Source organism: Anolis carolinensis, chromosome 2 (assembly GCF_035594765.1).
Source record: "Anolis carolinensis isolate JA03-04 chromosome 2, rAnoCar3.1.pri, whole genome shotgun sequence".
NCBI lineage: Eukaryota > Metazoa > Chordata > Lepidosauria > Squamata > Dactyloidae > Anolis > Anolis carolinensis.
Window position 1 is genome coordinate 59,902,685 of NC_085842.1, and position 19,053 is coordinate 59,921,737.

At 40.5% G+C, this 19,053-nt stretch overlaps 1 protein-coding gene across 2 annotated transcripts in view; it reads left to right on the forward strand.

The window, feature by feature from the left end:
• Positions 1–290: 290 nt before the first annotated feature.
• The window catches only part of grip2 (glutamate receptor interacting protein 2), a 555,542-nt gene continuing 536,779 nt past the window's right edge, over positions 291–19,053 (forward strand). The window contains exon 1 of one of the 2 annotated variants that reach the window (XM_062969791.1): positions 291–720. In XM_062969791.1, coding sequence (XP_062825861.1) covers positions 666–720 — 55 coding nt within the window. In that variant the 5' untranslated portion in view covers positions 291–665. The remainder of the gene's footprint in view (positions 721–19,053) is intronic. The other variant, XM_062969795.1, reaches the window with a different exon arrangement.

Sequence of the window (19,053 nt, forward strand, 5' to 3'; positions counted from 1 at the left end):
TTGCCTGAGCTTGATTCTAGATGCCCACCATGCGACAATGAAGGAGAAGAAAAGGCGAGGAGGTGTTCCCTCCTCTCCGTCCCTCCCCCCCTGGAGATGGGTTAATATGCAGAGGGAGGGACGCCAAGCTCACCTGCACGGCGGGAAGGCGCCAAAACACGAGGCGCGTGTGTGAAAAGAGAGAGAGAGAGAGAGAGAGAGAGAGAGAGAGAGAGAGGCGGGCCGTACCACTTCGCCTACCTCCTGAAGGGAGGAGAACCAAACAAGCATAATAAAGAGAGAGGACACCCAAGTCGGTGCGTTGCGCCCTGACTCCAACCCTTCTCTGCTTGGCTGCAGAAGCCTCTCCAAAGCCTGACGCGGAGACCGAACTCTCTGCGCTCCCCTTGGCTTTCCCGGCGACTTAGTACAGCCCCGGCTCCATCCACACACACAGAGAGCGAGACCGGCGAGCGTGGAAGGCTGAGGAAGGGAGCCTGGCGGTGCCGGTGCCTGGCTGCCTCTTCCCCGCCTCCTCGGCGGATGGAGCCCGCCGCAGAGCCCGCCCCGTCCCCCGCCGCACAGCCCCATGCCTCCCGCTAGGCTTCTTCCCGAGGCAGAGCCGCGCTCCCTCTCGCCCTGAAGAAGGCGCTTCAGCTCGGCCGCCGAGCAGCCCTTGGTCCGCGATGCCCGGCTGGAGGAAGAACCTGACCCTGTGCCTGCAGCGGATGCAGGACGACGGTAAGGAGGAGAAGAGCATGGGCACGGGGGGCTTTGTGTTCTGTGTCGCTTCCACGCGCGTTGTGTTACGCTTGGCAGGTGGGTGTGCTCGAAGGCTGGGTCTATTCCAGGCATGGGCGCACTTGGGCCCTCCAGGTGTTTTGGACTTCAACTCCCGCCATTCCGAACAGCCTCAGGCCCTTTCCTTTTCCCCCTCAGCCGCTTAAGCGCTTAAGGAAAGGGCCTGAGGCTGTTCGGAATGGCGGGAGTTGAAGTCCAAAACACCTGGAGGGCCCAAGTGTGCCCATGCTTGGTCTACACTGTCATATCTGCATTATATGACACCAGATGAGGCCCCAGAGGCCGTTTAATGCCGCAGTTGTGTATGCTTATTGTTCTGCACCCACACCTTGGGAATGGAGGCAGTTTGACACCGCTTGAACTCCCACAGCTCAGTGCTACGCAATCCTAGGAGTTGCAGTTCCACAAAGACTTGCGCCTTCTCTGCCCAAGAGTTCTGGGCCTTCACAAAACTACAACTTCTAGGATCCCATAGTGTTGAGACAGGGGGTCGAAGTCGAACTGCATTCATTCCACAGTGTAGATGCACCCCAAGTCACTTTTGCAAAGGGCAATAAGTTTGGTTTGCTGGCCAATTCGAAACCGCAATTCGATTTTTTTGTGTGTGTCAGAAGCAACTTGAAAAACAGCAGAGGGAATTGGCCGTCTGCAATGACGTTGTCCAGGGGATGCCCGGATGTTTTGATGTTTTTACTATCCTTGTGGGAGGCTTCTCTCATGTCCCTGCATGGAGCTGGAGCTGATAGAGGGAGCTCATCTGCACTCTCCCCGGGTTGCATTCGAACCGGCAACCTTCTGGTCAGCAACCCAACCTTCAAGTCATCAGTCTTGCCGGCACATGGCTTTAATCCACTGCGCCAACATGGACTCCTGCACTATGGGGTGAGCTCCTGTCTGTCAGCTCTAGCTTGCGGGGACATGAGAGAAGCCTCCCAGCAGGATGGTAACACATCCTGGGCAATGTCTCTGGGCAACGTCTCTGTAACAACCACTTCTCTCACACCAGAAGCGACTTGCAGTATGTTCTCAAGTTGCTTCTGACACAATAAAAAAGGGGGATAAGTTTCTTCTTTTCCCTCCTTCAGCAAAACCTGCACTGGCATAGAATGCAGTTTGAAACTGTAGGTGGGGCCTTTCTCAGCCCAATGAGATGCTTTCCAAGATGATGGGATGGAGGGTTGCAGTCCTGGAGAAGTGTTCCTCTTGCTAGAAAATGCAGAAGTATATGCATGCAGTGTATACATGCAGTGGTTTAGTTTGGAGGAGAAAAGCTGGCTTGATTGTGACATACTGGCTTGCTGCTATTATTAGTATTATTATTATTATAGCTATCATCATTATTATCATTGTTTTGGTTAGATTACTTTAAAGTGGATTATGGTTTGTTGCGAGATTTCACGGTGGTTCTGTATGATTTCATGCATGCCTGTTAGCTTTCCAGGTTCAGGGGGATGAAGAGGCTGGCATGATCTGCAAAGGGGGCTCAGTTAGCAAGTTGCCCTCAGCTCATAAAAGTTTTGGGAAATGTCCCGCCAGGTGGCAGACCATGCAGGGCATCCAAAGCTTTGCATCGGAGTTGATTCGACCACCTCCTTTGGATGTGATGCTTAGAGGGACCCAAGCACAGAAAGGGTGGGCTCTTTGGATTCAAGAGACAAAAAGCCTGCAGTGATGAGATCTATATGTGATTCTAATGTGAGGAGAATTTATCAGCCTCCGTCCTGAGCCTGATGTGACAATACGTCATTTTAAGTTCTGCTTTTGCCACTAAGGATGCAGTAAAGTCAAATGAGGGTATGGAATTGTGGTGAGCGAAGCATTTGTGCAACTTCTGGCTAAAAGTGGGTGAACAAGAAGCTTTCAGCTATCCACACTGTGCACGTTAGATGCTTCATGTTAGAAAATAAATGTATGCTTGCAAGGATTCGCTTTGTCCTAAAACGGCTTTCTTATTGTATTATTTCTGAGCCACTTGGTACCATAGTTCAGATGTGTCCACTGCATTTTAAACAGACAGCGTGAGTGTGTGTGCATGCAGAACTGTTGAAGTGTTTCTCTTTGAAGTCAGTCTGCTCAATATTTTATTTCTGCTCAGACTTCTGTGATGCTGCATTTAGTTCACAGGGGGGAAGGCCAGCAGCACCTACACGTCTTGATTTCTACTTTTGCATAAACTTGAGATATTTGCTGAATGTGTCATTCTCTGCGGCACTTGCTGTTTATGTTTGTGTTTGTGTTGCACTCCATGCTCTGCAGTGAATTTCCATTTGATGTAATCACATCAACTATAGCTGAGTGATGGACAGTTTGGTTATCTGTATCATGTGTGTTCCATAGGTTTGAACAAGATATTCTGAAAGTTTTTTTTTTTTTTTAAAAAAATAGCAGTCATTTTCAAAGGCTTGGAAATGTGCAGCAGAATTGCTCTAACCATTAGAAAAAAATGCACTGGAAAAGGAGGAGGAGAATGAACAATCTGGCATCTGGTAAAAGACCTGGCAGATGTTGTTTGACTTGCTCATTGATTCTGGAACTTCACAGCCTCAGAGGACATGATAGGTTTAATGGAAACATCACATTATTATACTCTGTAGAGCAAGCTCTTCCCGGGCTTTGTCTTATCAAAACTTTGATCTTGCAGTTTTGTACTGGCTACTTTCTCTGAGACATAATGAGACCTGGACCAGATGAACTGCAGTGTGTGCGTGCGGGGAAAACAGGCTTTTTAAAGCTGCATTTAAAAATCTTCCTTGAAAACACTTTCATATAAAATCTGAGAAATAGGTCTACCAGTATTAATGGCTTCTGATCAGTGACATGTATTTATATATGTGTGTGTGTGTGGATACACATACACATAGAAAGAAAGATTTTCTTTCAAAGTAGATTCTTAGGTTGGAGATACTGTGATAATTTAAAGGGAGAAGAAGAGACAAAATTGCTTGATATAATATATATGACTTGGTATATGAAATATCTTTATTCTGAAATTCTCTCTTTTCCCCTCCCTTCTTCTTTCTCCAAAAGAGCGCCAAGCAATCATATATTTGTACTACAGACTAGGATTGTGTTTGTCCACTGGGAAAACAAGAAACTGAGTGTCAGTACTTCAGTTCCTTATTTAGCTATGATGCAGAAAATCACATAACCATCAGGAACTTTGTATACAAGTTGTTTTTGAAAGCTCAAAGTCTTTAAGTTCCTTTCAGGCTTTGTTTTGGGCATGTTATCTGCTTCTGCCAGTTTCACAATGTAATTGAGAAAATATGTCTTCTCAGCTCAGCTGTTCATGACATGTAGACACAAGACTTATGAAAACTATTGACCAAAGATAAATATGAGAGTGAAGATAGATTTTGAACACAGGGCTCTGTACATAAGTTGAATGTGTTCTACTACATTCACCATTGACCTCCTCTTTTGCATGGGTTAGGGCAGGGGTCCCCAAACTTTTTAAACAGGGGGCCAGTTCACGATCCTTCAGACCATTGGAGGGCCGGACTATAGTTGGCCACTGAGCAATAATAATAATAATAATAATAATAATAATTATTATTATTATTATGGGGGTTGGAAGAGACCCCTTGGGCCATTGAGTCCATTCCCCTTCTGTCTTTGTGCACCGAAGGCACAAGCAAAGCACCCCTGACAGATGGCCACCCAGCCTCAATGTTAATAATAATAATAATAATAATAATAATAATAATAATAATAATAATAATAAAGAGGGTTGGAAGAGACCCCTTGGGCCATTTAGTCCAACCCCTTTCTGCCTTTGTGCAGCAAAAGCACAAGCAAAGCACCCCTGACAGATGGCCACCCAGCCTCAATGTTAATAATAATAATAATAATAATAATAATAATAATAATAATAATAATAAGGGTTGTAAGAGAAGAAGAGACCCCTTGGGTCATTTAGCCCAACCTCCTTCTGCCCTTGTGCCGTGGGGGCCGGATAGATAGCTTCAATGGGCTGCATCCGGCCCCCGGGCCTTAGTTTGGGGACCCCTGGGTTAGGGGCTCAGGAACCCTGTGAAAGTAGAAAACAAACAAACTGAAAATAAAAAATCTGCTACTTTTTTGAACTATGAAAAAACTTATCTAGGAATCTGCCAGATGTTCCCATAGAATCCTACTGGTGGGTTTGAAGATTCCTAGAGCAACATTCTCTCAGAAATTGACAGTAGAGTTGATCTGGAGAATCTACAGATTCCTAGAAATAACACATTAATAATATCCACAAATAAGGTAATCACCACAAGTTAACTGGAGCCCGCGGTGGTGCAGTGGATTAAACCCTTGTGCTAACAGGACTGATGATTTGAAGGTTGGGTTGCTTACCTGAAGGCTGCCAGTTTGAATCCAACCTGGGAAGAGCATGGATGAGCTCCCTCTATCAGCTCTAGCTCCATGTGGGGGCATGAGAGAAGCCTCCCACAAGGATGGTAAAAACATCAAAACATCTGGGTGTCCCCTGGGCATCATCCTTGCAGATGGCCAAACACCAGAAATGACTTGCTGTTTCTCAAATTGCTCCTGACATAAAAAAAACCCCAACAAAAACGACAAGTTAAACCTGGAAATATGGAAGCCAGCTGTACTTCAATAAATCATTCAATTCAGAGCAGATCTATTTTACACACGTAAAGCCATTCTTGTAAATCCATTAAAGCAAATATACCTCTGGATATTTACTTCAAAGTAAGACACACTGTTTAATTGGATTTCCTTCTAGGTAAAAGTATTCATAGGACTGCAAGCTGGAAATCTAGTCTTCGGCACAGTGTATTAAGAATGTATTGTACTGAACACATTTTGGAATGTAATTCTTAATATCCAAAATACATGCCTTGGAAAATAATAATGCTGCTGAGTTACATGGCAAAATGTGGATAGGGCCCTATGTCACAGATTCATAATGTTTCAGCAAACGTTTTTGCATAACTGACAAATAGTCACATGTAAAATGAAACAACCAGGTCAGGTAAGCCTTGCATAAGTAAACAGAACCATTTTGGATTTTCTAGAAATCACATGAAAGTTTAATCAAAACTGCATTCCGGGTTGATTCTTTTCCCTTTAGTTTCCTTATATTTCTATTTTGTGCAAAGTTCTATGCTTTAAAAAACACGCTGAGGGAGCTGTTCAGTCAGACTTGTCTGCTCTCTCCCTTTCTCATTGTTTTGCTGCTGTTCACACATGCCCAGGAAGAGACTCTGGAGACAGTTACTGGTTACCTGGCTTGTTTTGCCAGGTATGCATGGCCACAGTGAAATCAGCTAGAGCAGAATGCTGCTTTTTAAAATTATATTTTTTATTTTTAAATGAGCATATTTGTTAAAAAGAACAATGACAATCTATACACATGCAAGTACACATGAACAGATGCAATATTTACTAACATCTTTACAGTGATTTTATCTGACTATGCCATTCTTTCCTCCCACCCATACCGTTATAAATCCAGCTCTTTACCAGTTTACTCCAGACATGCTGTAACCTAGCACTGAAAGTTGTTGTTTCTCCAGTCCTCCTTCGTTATTATCTCAGTGCCAATGCAGCTAAAAAAGCAATCTAGCTAGAGAGAGGATGAAGAGGAAAGCGGGCAGTGGGAAGGGAAAGAATAGCTTTGAGGCCAAAAAAAGTTGGAAACTTTGTTAAGTGAAGTGTGACTGTACTTGCAAGGCCATATTGATATAGTTAAATCAGGGTCAGTTCATTGCAAAACAGTAATCCATTTTTTTCTCCACACACCAAGTCCATCATTATTTAGTCGATTGTGTCAAGTGTCAAGCCACAATATGAATGCATAGTAGAGGAATTAAATTATGGCTTTCCCTTGAATATTATTCTTAGTAAGACTATCAAACTAAAATGTTATCTGAACTAGACTTAAAGGTCCATCTTGTAAACATAGACAGTACTTTGATGGCTGTTATTTTGAATTGTCTTACTTTAATTCTATGTTAGTGTTTATATACATTAGGTTTAAAATTGTATGCTGTGTTGTTGTTTTTTGTCTTGTTCACCGCTTTGAGTCTCTTTAAAGAGAGAAACAGTGGCATACAAATAAATATAATAATAATTTAGCTTAAACATTTGCTAACATCTCAATTTTTTTTACCAGGATAAAGCCAATCCTCGGTGAGGGCATCCACTTAACCCAATTCTATGGTAAAATCTGGATTGTTGCTTATTTTTTTCATTCATAGGTAGATCCTTTGAATTGTTCTTGAGCTGTGTTCAAATGATAATTTTGAAAGCTGTCAGTGTATCAGAGAGGTGCAAATGCAAGGATCTAGTACAAATTTGTATAGCTCCTGACCATTGCTTTACAACAGCTTTGTAAGATAATTTTTATTATAACCCCCTCCTCCCCATATTACAAATATGGATTTGAGGCTTGAAGAATACTTCATATCAGAGGTAAGATCTGAGAGTTGTAGTCAGTGTTGCACAGTGATTTCTGGGCTGGAGAAAGACTTGGAAGATCCAGATTCAAGTCAGGCTGGTGAACTTCTTGGCTTACATACCTCGTCTACCTTACAGCATTGTTGTGAGGATTAATGTGGAGATATGAAAAGCCTTTCACTCAATGGTGGATTGATTGATTGTAAGTATAACTATCACTGACTACTTTAAGTAATTATAAAATAGTTCAGAGCTGAAGTCTTTTGTTCTCTAAGCTATCCTATCTCTCAACAACTAGCATTTCTTGCTTGGTGTTTTCACACAAATATCAAGGTGTCAGCTTAATATTGCAAAAACAGTGTAAGTCAACTGGCAAAGTAGGAAGCAATAGGGTGCAGAGTTGCATGCTGTTGTTCATGCTTCCATGTGATGTCCTCCTTGTCCATGAGGGTGAATTTATCTTCTCCGCAGCTGCTGGGAACCGCATGATTGGGCTTCTGTGTAATTACTTTAAAAGTATTTCTGTGTTACTTGGGTTTAATGCCTCCCCTCTCTGCTCTGGCTTTATTTTTATATGACACAGCTTCTCCCTGCCATTTCAGTAAGAAGATAAGCATTCAGAAAAGTGCATTCCCACAACTTTGTGAATAACTTATTTTCCCTGCATGAATCAGCTGGGAAAAGGGTGGGAGAGATGTAGCATGTTAAAGCTGTTCTTTAAAAGCAGAAATATTGTAGGATTAGGTGGCTGTTGCATTGTTCCTTTCTTTCCGCTGCGTCTATCCCGTTTATATGGCTCCATGATGGTTACCAAGGAAACAGCTGTAGGAGGTACACTGGAATTTTATTGGCTAAATCATTAAGAAGGCTGTCAGGGTTGTGGGCAGAGGTTTCCATTGGTGCGAGTGAAGCCCTGAGATTATATTGATTTTGAGATGAAAGAACATGGCTAAGTCTTTCATAAGGTATACTACTGCTTACTTGACTTTTAACTCTGTAAACCATGGTGCACATTGTGAAATTAAAGGTGGGTAAAAGAGTATTAAAAGAGCAATTAAGTAGATGAGATATTAGTTTTAAAGAGCCTTATTTACAGCCCACACATGGTTCGGGTATAAATAGCTTTTCATTTAATTCTGAATTTAATAAAATGTGAATTAAAGTCAGAAGCGAGGAACTTGTGATACTTATTATGTCTCTCCTCCACTTGTTTAATCTAAAGTTAACAAAAGGAGTGAAACAATCACCTAATGTGAAGAAATTGTGGTAGACAACACTCCACTCATGCATTTTTTTGTCCCCCCCCCCCCCCCCCCATAGCAAGTTGTGTTGAAGGTACGGAAGTAAGAGGAATTGTAATATATTTGCAAAAAAAATCATATCCTAAAAAAACCCCTGACTTAAAAAAATGTTTTTATTTAGCTATTTATCTTCTAATTCTTCTTCTTATTTTTAAAAAACACAGATTAGGCTTTTTACCGGCTAATTAGTATTTCCAATTCATAACATGTATTTGATGTTCATGCACGCAGTCAAGGTCAGTCCCCAAGTGTGTTCTCCCCTGGGGAGATATAGGATACAAAGTGGATATAGTCCATGTTGCTAACCATATCTCTGATGACCTGGACCATGAATTATATATAATGATGTCTACTTTACTACAAGCGAGAATGGTCTGGATTACCATATCTATGCATGTAAAGGTACAATGTATGATTAAAAATGTAGCTTTGTGAATTCACACAGAGTTCCCTTGTGGTTAGACAACTGTGTGTGTTGAAATGAAATGTATTAATATTACATATATCTGTCACAGGCACATCCATAAATCAGGATGATGATGATGATTATAATTATCTTCTTCTTCATCATCATCATGATTTATAGACTTAACTGTGCCGTCACTGTACATGGTGTTTTACAGGTAAAACAAAAACAAAACAGTTTCCTGTCTTTAGGCTTACAATCTAAGTAAGACATGACACGAAAGGAAAAGGGGATGGCAGTGCGTGTTTGTAAATTAAGTCCAGCTAAATAAGAGAATTTACATTTCCTTCCTTCCTTCCGGCAAGGATAGTCAACCATGTGGCCCTCAGCTGTATTTGAATATATTAAGGATGGTCTTTCCAAATGTTTCTGATCCACATTTCCCATAGTCTCTGGCCAGTAGCTATGCTGGCTAGGACTGTGGGAAGCTGTATTTTGCCATATCTCAACAGACTGGCCTAACTCTTTCTTCCTGCAAGTCCTCTCTCAGCTCTCCCTAGAAAGAAGGTAGCTTGATCTGGACTGGCCTCAGAGTGATTCAAATCTTGTTCAGAATTGCAGTCCAACTTCAAACCACTACACCATGAGCAAAATGGAGATATATAACAGAAACGGGAGTGGAGTTGAGTATTCTCTGCCAATTCACAAAGGATTTTCCTTTGCATAGGCCTCGTTGGTCCATTGTCAATCATTGTGTTTTTGGTTATATCCATGGTTTCTATCAATTTACCTAGGCAGAAGTTAGTTTGTGAGATCCAATCTTTCTCAGATTCTTCTTGGATCATTTAAACACACAAGCAAACAAACAGAACTGGATGTTTTCTAATCTAAGGAGTCTGATTTTGAGAAGTGTTGTACTTTAAATAAAAAGTTGAATTATTTCACATATGGAGAATTTAAACACACTTGGTAGACTGGTATTTGATCCTGGTGACTTTCTAATTTGTGCACTGGCAAAGTTGTTGCTGTTTGATATAACATTTTTCCATAATCATCTCCAGCAAAGGCTGATATGAAGAATTTGTTTAATATCTCTCTCTCTCTCTCTCTCTCTCTCTCTCTCTCTCTCTCTCTCTCTCTCTCTCTCTCTTCTTTCTCTCTCTCTGTTGTTTCAGAGCACCTTAGGAATTATAATTGATTGATAGTAGCAGTCATTCGGTGTAATACCTTTGGCACTAAGTCCACTTGGATTTCTTTTTCCTTGAAGAATTCCTTGGCTTCAAGTTCTCTTTAAAACAGTACAGAGTAACTGGCACGGCATGCTTTCTTAGAAAATACAGTGCTGCTACATAGATTACCATTGTTTAAATGTAGAAATGATAAGAACTTTTAATGCTGTAGGGCTGAGGAGCCTTTAAAAATGCCTGTTATCACTTATCTTTGTTCATAGTTTGTTAACTCCCAGCCCCTAATTTTAAACAGTGTGTACCAGCCTTAGAAAAGAAAGATACTCTTAAATACTGCGCTTAAGAATTTATAGGCTGCTGTTTGTTGCTAATACTAATTATACAGGCTGCTGCTTTTAAAACAAAATGTTAAAATAGAGGCTCTGACCTCCACCAACTCCTGCAATGTGTGGTATGGAATTAGAATGGCTTTAAAGTCTAAGCTAATAATACTTAAGGGAAAAGGTTAATTCATCAAAGAGATAGGACAGCGAGAGCAAATCTCAGACTTCAGTGGTTTCTCTTTCCCTTAGAAAAAATTAAAATGTATGTGGAGATTGGATGGAACTGCTTGCCTGTTCTTGTTTCTATCTTCCTTAAAGCTGCTTTATATACAACACTTTCCCTACATGGAAATAATTGGGATTGGCTGAAGATATTTTGTTGCCTGAGGCAAAGGCCAAGATATTGTACTGGCAGAAGTCTAGTTGAAGGCATGGTGGTCAAGCTACACGGGGCCCTTCCATACTATATAATTATTGTACAATGATTCTACTTTTACGGTCATTACAGCATTCTATAGAAACCTGCGGGTACTAGTTTGCAGAGTGATGGGGCTGTCTGGACAAGGATTCTAAATATCCTTTACTAAACTGCAAATCCCAAGACTCCATGTTGCCATGAAAGTTGAATCATGGTGCTATAATTATGGAGCTTGAAAGGGTCCCTGGAATAATCAGCTTGGAAGACTCCAAGAAAGGAGGACATTTGAGAGGCTCTTGATACAACTGTTTCTATACTATCCAGCAACTGAGTCAACTATCTCACTCTGCCTAAAGGCAGGCCCTCATTATCTTGGTATTAAACACCAAAATGATGTCCAAGATGGCAACAGTGTTTATGTTACTACATAAATAAATATTTTAAAGTTGTTGCATGAAAAAAAAATCTATTAACATATAATAATACAGGTTGAGCATCTCTTACCAGTAATTCGGAAATACTAAAAAAAATTCAAAATTCTCATATGGCAGTGTAGACTCATATAATCCAGTTCAAAGCAGTTGATCTGGATTCAGAAATTGAATTATATGGCAGTGTAGATCCAGCCTGAGATTGCGGCATCTTTGCTTTCTGATAGTTCAGTATACACAAACTTCATTTCATGCACAAAAGTATTTAAAATATTGTGTTATAATATTCAGGCTATGTGTATAAAGAAACAAAAATTACTTTCATGTGTAGTCCCACCTCCCAAGATATTTCATTATGTATGTGTATGCAAATACAGGTATTCAAAAATTCAGAAAATCCAGAATCCTCAAACACTTCTGTTCCCAAGCATTTCTGATAAGGAATATGCATCCTGTATTATGTTTAAGGGCCCTTCTACACATGCATAATAACCCAGGTTAAATTGGGGTAAAAGAGGGGAGGGGCTAAATGATGTTTAGCCAAAATACAGGAGGAATCGGATTCAGGAGGAATCAGGAGGAATCGGATTAAGGGCTGGAAAACGTATGTTAAAAAGGTGCCCTTTAAATCTGATTTTCCTGAAAAAAGTGCAACTTTCCATGCCTGTGTAACTCTGCAGGCATGGAAAACACATGCCTTCCTTCCTTACATGCAACAAGTTGTGCTTTATGGATTTAGAATTGTTGCAGTCCAGATTACAAATGCGTAGAATTGAGTGTAGTGTGGTTTGTATGCTTGGTGGGAGAATGTCTAAACTGATAAGAACTAATACAGTGGCCCCTCCTCCTTTGGCTTCAACCTGCCCTATGTCTTTAGCCCTAACAATTCCTGGAATGTAGCCCTTAAGACACTTCCCAAATTCAGCTGCTGTGCTAAAAAGGGTTTCCCATCCCTAGCCTGAGATATAATATCATATATCCTTCAAATAGATCAGCTGAGGTTTACAGGAAAGTATCTTTGGCTCTTAGATCCCAGAACTAAGGAATTCACATCCCTTGGGATCTCAGCAAACTCTCAGAGTAGCAATAAGTGGAATGCGGCTTTGGTGAATTCATTGGCATTGTTTAATCTACAGCCCAATACATCATGTCATCATGATGTGCTGCTCCGAGTTATATGTGTGCATGTAAAAGAATTAACGGTGTACTTTATATTATGGTTGTAGTCTTTAACATATGTTCATAGCCATCATGGATTTTAGGCAGTTTTTTACTGTTGTAAATTTTATTCAACTGTGTGTTTAAATCAGTCAGCTGTTGTTAATCTTATTAACCCGCATACCTTCTGCACCTACGGAGCAATTTGAACCATAATAAAAGTTGCTGTTGTTTATATTATTATTCTGGTGTTTTTCATCATGGGACACAAAAGACTGCAGAGATAGTCTTTCCAGTCAGCTGAAACTTAAAAGTTGTAAATTTTTTTGCCTTTTACAGTGTTCCCTTGCTACTTCGTGGTTCACTTTTCGCTCCCTCGCTGTTTCACGGGTTTTCAATTAATATTAATGTACACATTTATCGTGGTATTTTAGCTGTTTTGTGGGTTTTTGCAGTGTGCAAAGGGTTTTGGAAGGGGGGAAAGGGAGAAATAAAAGGGGGGTAGCGAAGGGTTGGAAATAAAAAAGTTATTTAGCTTCCATTCTTCTTCTCTCCCAGTGTATAGTATTTTGTAACTGCTAAAATAAATTACAGACTGCATTATAGTAAGTGGTCTGTGGTTTGCTCTCTTCCACACATAGAATAAATATAGTGTCTCTACTTTGCGGATTTTCACTTGTTGCGGGTGGTCCTGGAACGTAACCCCTGCGATAAGTGAGGGAACACTGTACACATAGTTTCAAATGATGTGATCGCCAAGACACTGCCTGTTTCTTCAGAGGGATATTATTTGCATGCTTACCTTGAAGATATGCCCAGTATGTTCAGTGAAAAAGCATATTCCCAGTTGTTTACCTTTTATCTAAAATGAGAACTTTCCTTTCTTTCTTCCTCTTTACATGTTACATGCTGCAAAATGTCATCTTTACCACTGAATAAGTCCCTCTCTAATGTGAAGCTAAGCAGACTCAGGTTGCTTATTTGTTCATTTAATATACATAAATCTTGTTTGTGTCCTAATATAGATTGAGTTGAAGTCTACTAAGAAATATCAGGGATCTCCAAATAGGGCTAGAAAAGAAGCCTACCCGAAATCCTAGAGATTGCAGTAGTGAATTAGGGCTCTTGATGATGTATCTTCTCTACTTCTTTCAACTTTTTGGGGGGAGGGGGGCAAGACGTTCAATCTTTTACAACTATGTGGCATGTAGACATGATATGATGTCTCTTACAAGAAAGAAATATACCAATACCTACTGAAGTTAGCCAGATGAGATTAGGGGAGAATTTATTTTAGTTCATTCCTTTGAGGAATTTATCAAATTGCACAAATATATTTATATTTATATTTATATTTATATTTACGATGAAAAGTTGACAAGAACTTTAGCTGTTGGCTTTCTTATTGGTGTGAGCATGTAAATTTCCTCTGGGTTTTAGTTCAAACTTTAAATGAGTTATTCAATGACATTATCTAGACAGCCCTTTTTTGAAGGTGGAGAGAAAATCAACTCTATGGTGGCTGCAAAATGCACACAGCTGTTTTGGGCTAACACAGGCCAAGGTGGCTTAATGCAATGTCGAAACTTGTTAACAAAAGGTGCAGTTTGCTCTGAATTTCCCCCAAGAATTTGGAACAAATTGCAGTTTTGTGTCCATGTAAACAGTTGGGCTGCCTCTGAGACAGAACTGGTAACAACTGTTTACATGATCATCCTGCATTCCCTGGGCTCTGACTGCCTTGGGGACATGGGCTAGTACTTAGTGTTTACCGTTCCTGTCCTTCCAGTAGCAGTGGCCTCCAGGTGTGATATGGTTGGTGAGCTCATGCGTTGCTTGGAGTGCAGTTGCCTGGGCATCAGGGTGATCAGAGAAAAGAAGGAGAAAAGGAGGGGTGATTCCTTCTCTCCCCTCCCCTCTCCCCTCTCTTCCATTGCTTTGGTGCCCTTGCTGATGTCACTCCAGGTGACAAGTGATAATCACCAGCATTATTGTGCCTGGAGGCCACTACTATACTGAGAATGAGGTGTGGGCATATGTGATGGTTAGTACTCCGTTCTTCCTCTGCAGTGGCCCAGACTAGCAGTAAAGACTCTCTTTCACCCCCATAGTTGCCTGGGGACTGGTGGTAGAATCACAGAATCATAGAGTTGGAAGATACCACATGGGCCATCTAGTCCAACCCCTTGCCATGCAGGAAAAGCACAATCAAAGCACCCCTGACAGATGGCTGTCCAGCATCTGTTTAGAAGCCTCCAAGGAAGGAGCTTCCACCACACTCTAAAGCAGAAAGTTCCATTGTTCAACAGCTCTCATGGTCAGGATGTTCTTCCTCAAACATCCTAGGGTCAATCCAGAATTCGACACTCTGGATTGACCCTGGGATAAAGTATCTGTGTAGAACTGCCCCTAACTAGCAAACCAAAATTGCTAACTCTTTTAAAATTCAGATTAACAACCAGAGATGATTTATCACCCCCACTGATTTGAACTGCTGCTTGAGGGTTTTTTTAAATGATGTGGAAACAAAAGTAACAGATTTCCCTGTTCCTAGCTGTACTTCTCAGAACCACTGCTAAATTCACATTGACGTCCCTTCTACTATGCCATACAATCCAGAATATGCTTTGAACTGGATTATATGAGTCCATACTGCCATAAAATTCAGTTCAAATCAGAGAATCTGTATTTTATATATGGCACTCTAGAATGGGCCTGAGGCTTCTCTCTCACCATAATGAAGGCTCATTTGCAAATTCCTCTGTGAAGCATCCTTCCTCCTACCGTGGTCTCTTCCAAAATGGCCAGTATTATAGTAATCTCTCAATTATTCCAGGATAAATAACTGAAGTGAGGAACACTTTTCTGGATTTATGTCAGCATGTGTGAGATGAGAATTTGCCTCAGCCTTGCCTGAGTGTTATGATGAAAAATACCAAGAGGCACTGCATTTTACACTAATGCTCTAGTCCTTATAGAGAGTGATGGGTCCCCCCTCACTAGTCTTTCATTCAGCTGAATCACAAGATGTAATAAAACAGATTCTGTTCAAAGTGTTAGCATTTTGTCCAGCTTTTTTATTTTTTATAGTCCTACAAATATATTCCATCGAAAGGAAGAGTAATTGAACTTTTTTCTTTTCATAATTCAATAATCATATTTCCCCCCCAGTTACCAGTTACAGTAGAGTCTCACTTATCCAACATAAATGGGCCGGCAGAACGTTGGATAAGCGAATATGTTGGATAATAAGGAGAGATTAAGGAAAAGCCTATTCAAATTAGATTTTACAAATTAAGCACCAAAGCATCATGTTATACAACAAATTTGACAGAAAAGTAGTTCATTACACAGTAATGCTAAGAAGTAGTTACTGTATTTATGATTTTAGCACCAAAATATCACAATGCATTGAAAACATTGACTACAAAAATACGTTGGATAATCCAGAACATTGGATAAGTGAGACTCTACTGCATCTTATTTTCAGAATCTTCAAGCTCTTCGGGGGGGGGGGGGTTCCCCTAGAAGGTGATAGTGTTCACATCTGATAAATGTAACATCCTCAAATGGTAGGTTTTATGATGATTCCCATTTTGTCTGACTTTTCCTTTCATTAACATTTGATATTTTGGCAGCCTGTAATTACCAGCTTTGGATCAGTATCCAGAGCTGTCTTCAGCTTAAGTGAAATTCACAGATTCCAATGACAGTGTTTAAAACACTGCCTTCCACTGGGGAATTCATTCAGCCTAACATGTTCTGCTTCGGCACATTTAACTCCAGGTATTCTGCATTCTGATCACACTGGATGTAAACAGAAAGGGAGCCAGGGAACACTATGTGAAGTTCAAAGGACTTTTTTCTATGGATCAGGCTGTGATTAAGTCCATGGATTGTGGAAGATGTCAGTGACCCTGCCAACTGGATGTCTCCCTTCTGGCTAGCAGAGGGCAGCAATAATATTGTGAAGTCGCTCACTGTCTCTTGAAGGCTACAAAACAATTTCTCTCACTTATTCCTCACACTGTTAATGGACGTCCTATTCAATATATATTTTTGTCATATTGCTTTCCTACCACTGAGATTTGTAGTTTAAACTTTTCATTTCAGCAAAGATTCATATGAATCATGGTGCATTTTTGACTGCAAGCAATGAGATTTTCTTAAAATGTTGTCTTATTGCTGCTGACACCTCCCTCTCCACATACACTCCTTGTATTTTGGCTAATGTAGGGGCCGGGCTGTGGCGCAGGCTGGTGAGCAGCCTGCTGCAATAAATCACTCTGACCATGAGGTCATGAGTTCGAGGCCAGCCCGTGGCGGGGTGAGCACCCATCAATTAAAAAATAAAAAATAGCCCCTGCTCGTTGCTGACCTTGCAACCCGAATGATAGTTGCATCTATCAAGTAGGAAATAAGGTACCACTTATAAAGTGGGGAGGCAAATTTAATTAATTTATGACGTTGGAATGAGGAAGTGCCGTCACAGTGGATGATGAAGCAGCTGCTCCCCCCTGTGGCCAGAATCGGACATCCCCTCAGGAGAAAGTTAAATTGCCTCTGTGTCTGTCTCTGTTCTATGTGTATATGGACATTGAATGTTTGCCCTATATGTATATAATGTGATCCGCCCTGAGTCCCCTGCGGGGTGAGAAGGGCGGAATATAAATACTGTAAATAAATAGTACCATTATTCACCTGATAGATAAGCTCAGCCTTGCAAAGGGATCTTCCATGATTCAGGTGATGTTTCAAGTTTTACCTTTTTTGCCCCAAAATAACCAAATAATGCTCTGGTAAGGGAAATGGCATTTTGAATGTTGTGGGTAATTGATGAATATAAAGCTTTCCATAGTTTCTTAGTTTGCAAATTTCCCATCAGTTCCTTAAAACCCAAACCATGCTTAGGAACTAGAACTCTCTTCCTAACCAGGTTGAATGCCCACCTTTTTGCTGTTCTTCTCTTGACAGGCAAGGACTTTTTAAAAACTCCAATAACTTTTCAGAATTAGACTTACTTTAAAGGAAAAAAAAACTATAAGCAGGGTATCATATTGTTTTTTAGATTTTTTTCTTTTTTAACATCTGTCTTAAATAGTTTAATGTTATTGATAGTTTAATTACATTTAATTACATTATATATGGTTGCATTTATTTAGTTTGATGAGCAGGAGAAATTAATAAGAGTGTATTCAAATTGGCATAATGGGCTGGTCAGTGAACATGGTTCACTCAATATTATTAGGATGCTGAGAGAGTAGTAAGCCTGTGGATAGTTTCATAGTTTTGGTCTTCCGGAGAGACTGACAACCTCATCAGATGGGGCTTGGGAAGTGTCCGAGAATGCTTCCACACCAGTCCAGTGACAAATGGGTATGTTGCCCATCCCACAATTATTTATTTAGGAAATTTATACACCTCCTTTCCCCACTTAAGGCCCCAAGGCGGCTTACAGCAAGTAAAAATATGCGTAATAAAAGTTAGAGCATTTTAAACCAAATATTAGTAGTTGCTGTTATACGATGTCTCCGAACTTCCAGCAGAGGCCCCACCCACCACTGGATGACCTTGGGCAAGTCACACTTTCTCAGCCTCAGAAGAAGGCAATTGCAAACCCTCTCTAAACAAATCTTTCTAGGGAAAAACCATGATGAGATCATTTCAGGGTCAAAATAAGTTGGAAACTACTTGAAGTCACATAACAATGAGAAAACACCACTTCTGTAGATTTGCTAAATATCTTTTGACCAAAAAAGGGCAACAACGACCTTCTGGAGATGTAAATCTGGATGAAATATAATTCTTCCTATCATTCTTATCATTAGGGTTCCTGCCATTCCATTAAAGATGTTGCTCAAGGAGCCAACAACATGGGTAAACACTAATAGAACAGTGACAGTATGGAAATAATCACTAAAACCAAACTAGATAATATAACCATTACAATTAATAAGTAAAAATCAGTCAAATCAATGAATAAATGAAAATTTAAAGAGCAGTTAGAAGAAATGAATCTTCACAGCAAACACCCCCTCTTCTCAGCCCACAACACTTTTAGAAGGAGGAAAATAAGAATTGAAGGATAGCAAGAAGAAATTAAAGATGAGCATTTCAGACTTGCTTAAGCCTGCAGTCATAGGCATCTGGCAGAGCATAGTTGTTCTCACTAATTACAAATAACTGAAGCATTAAATGAGAGTCTCCGGTCCTGGTAATATCAGTCCCATCAATAGGGTTTTCTATAAAACCAGCTCAATGTATATAACATGTTGGGCGGGGGTTCCAGCTATTGATATTATTAATGTTCATCTTCCATTCAAAGGGCTGTCACAGAGTAGAGGAGAGGTCTCCCACTGAATTCATCCTCTAGTGCAGTGGTGCATAACCTGTGGCTCTCCGGGTGTTTTGGACATCAGCTTCCATAATTCCTGACTATTGGATAAGCTGGCTAGGGTTCCTGGGAGTTGGAGTTTGAAATACCTGGAGGGCCACAGATTGTGAACCACTGTTCTAGTAGGACTTCCTATCTAGATAAAGATTAAGATCTCATAGAAGATAAAGAGGTAAAGATCTCATAGAAGAGAGAGGAGGCGCCTTGAAACTGAACAGTAGAGCAAAATATCTTCTGTTTTTAT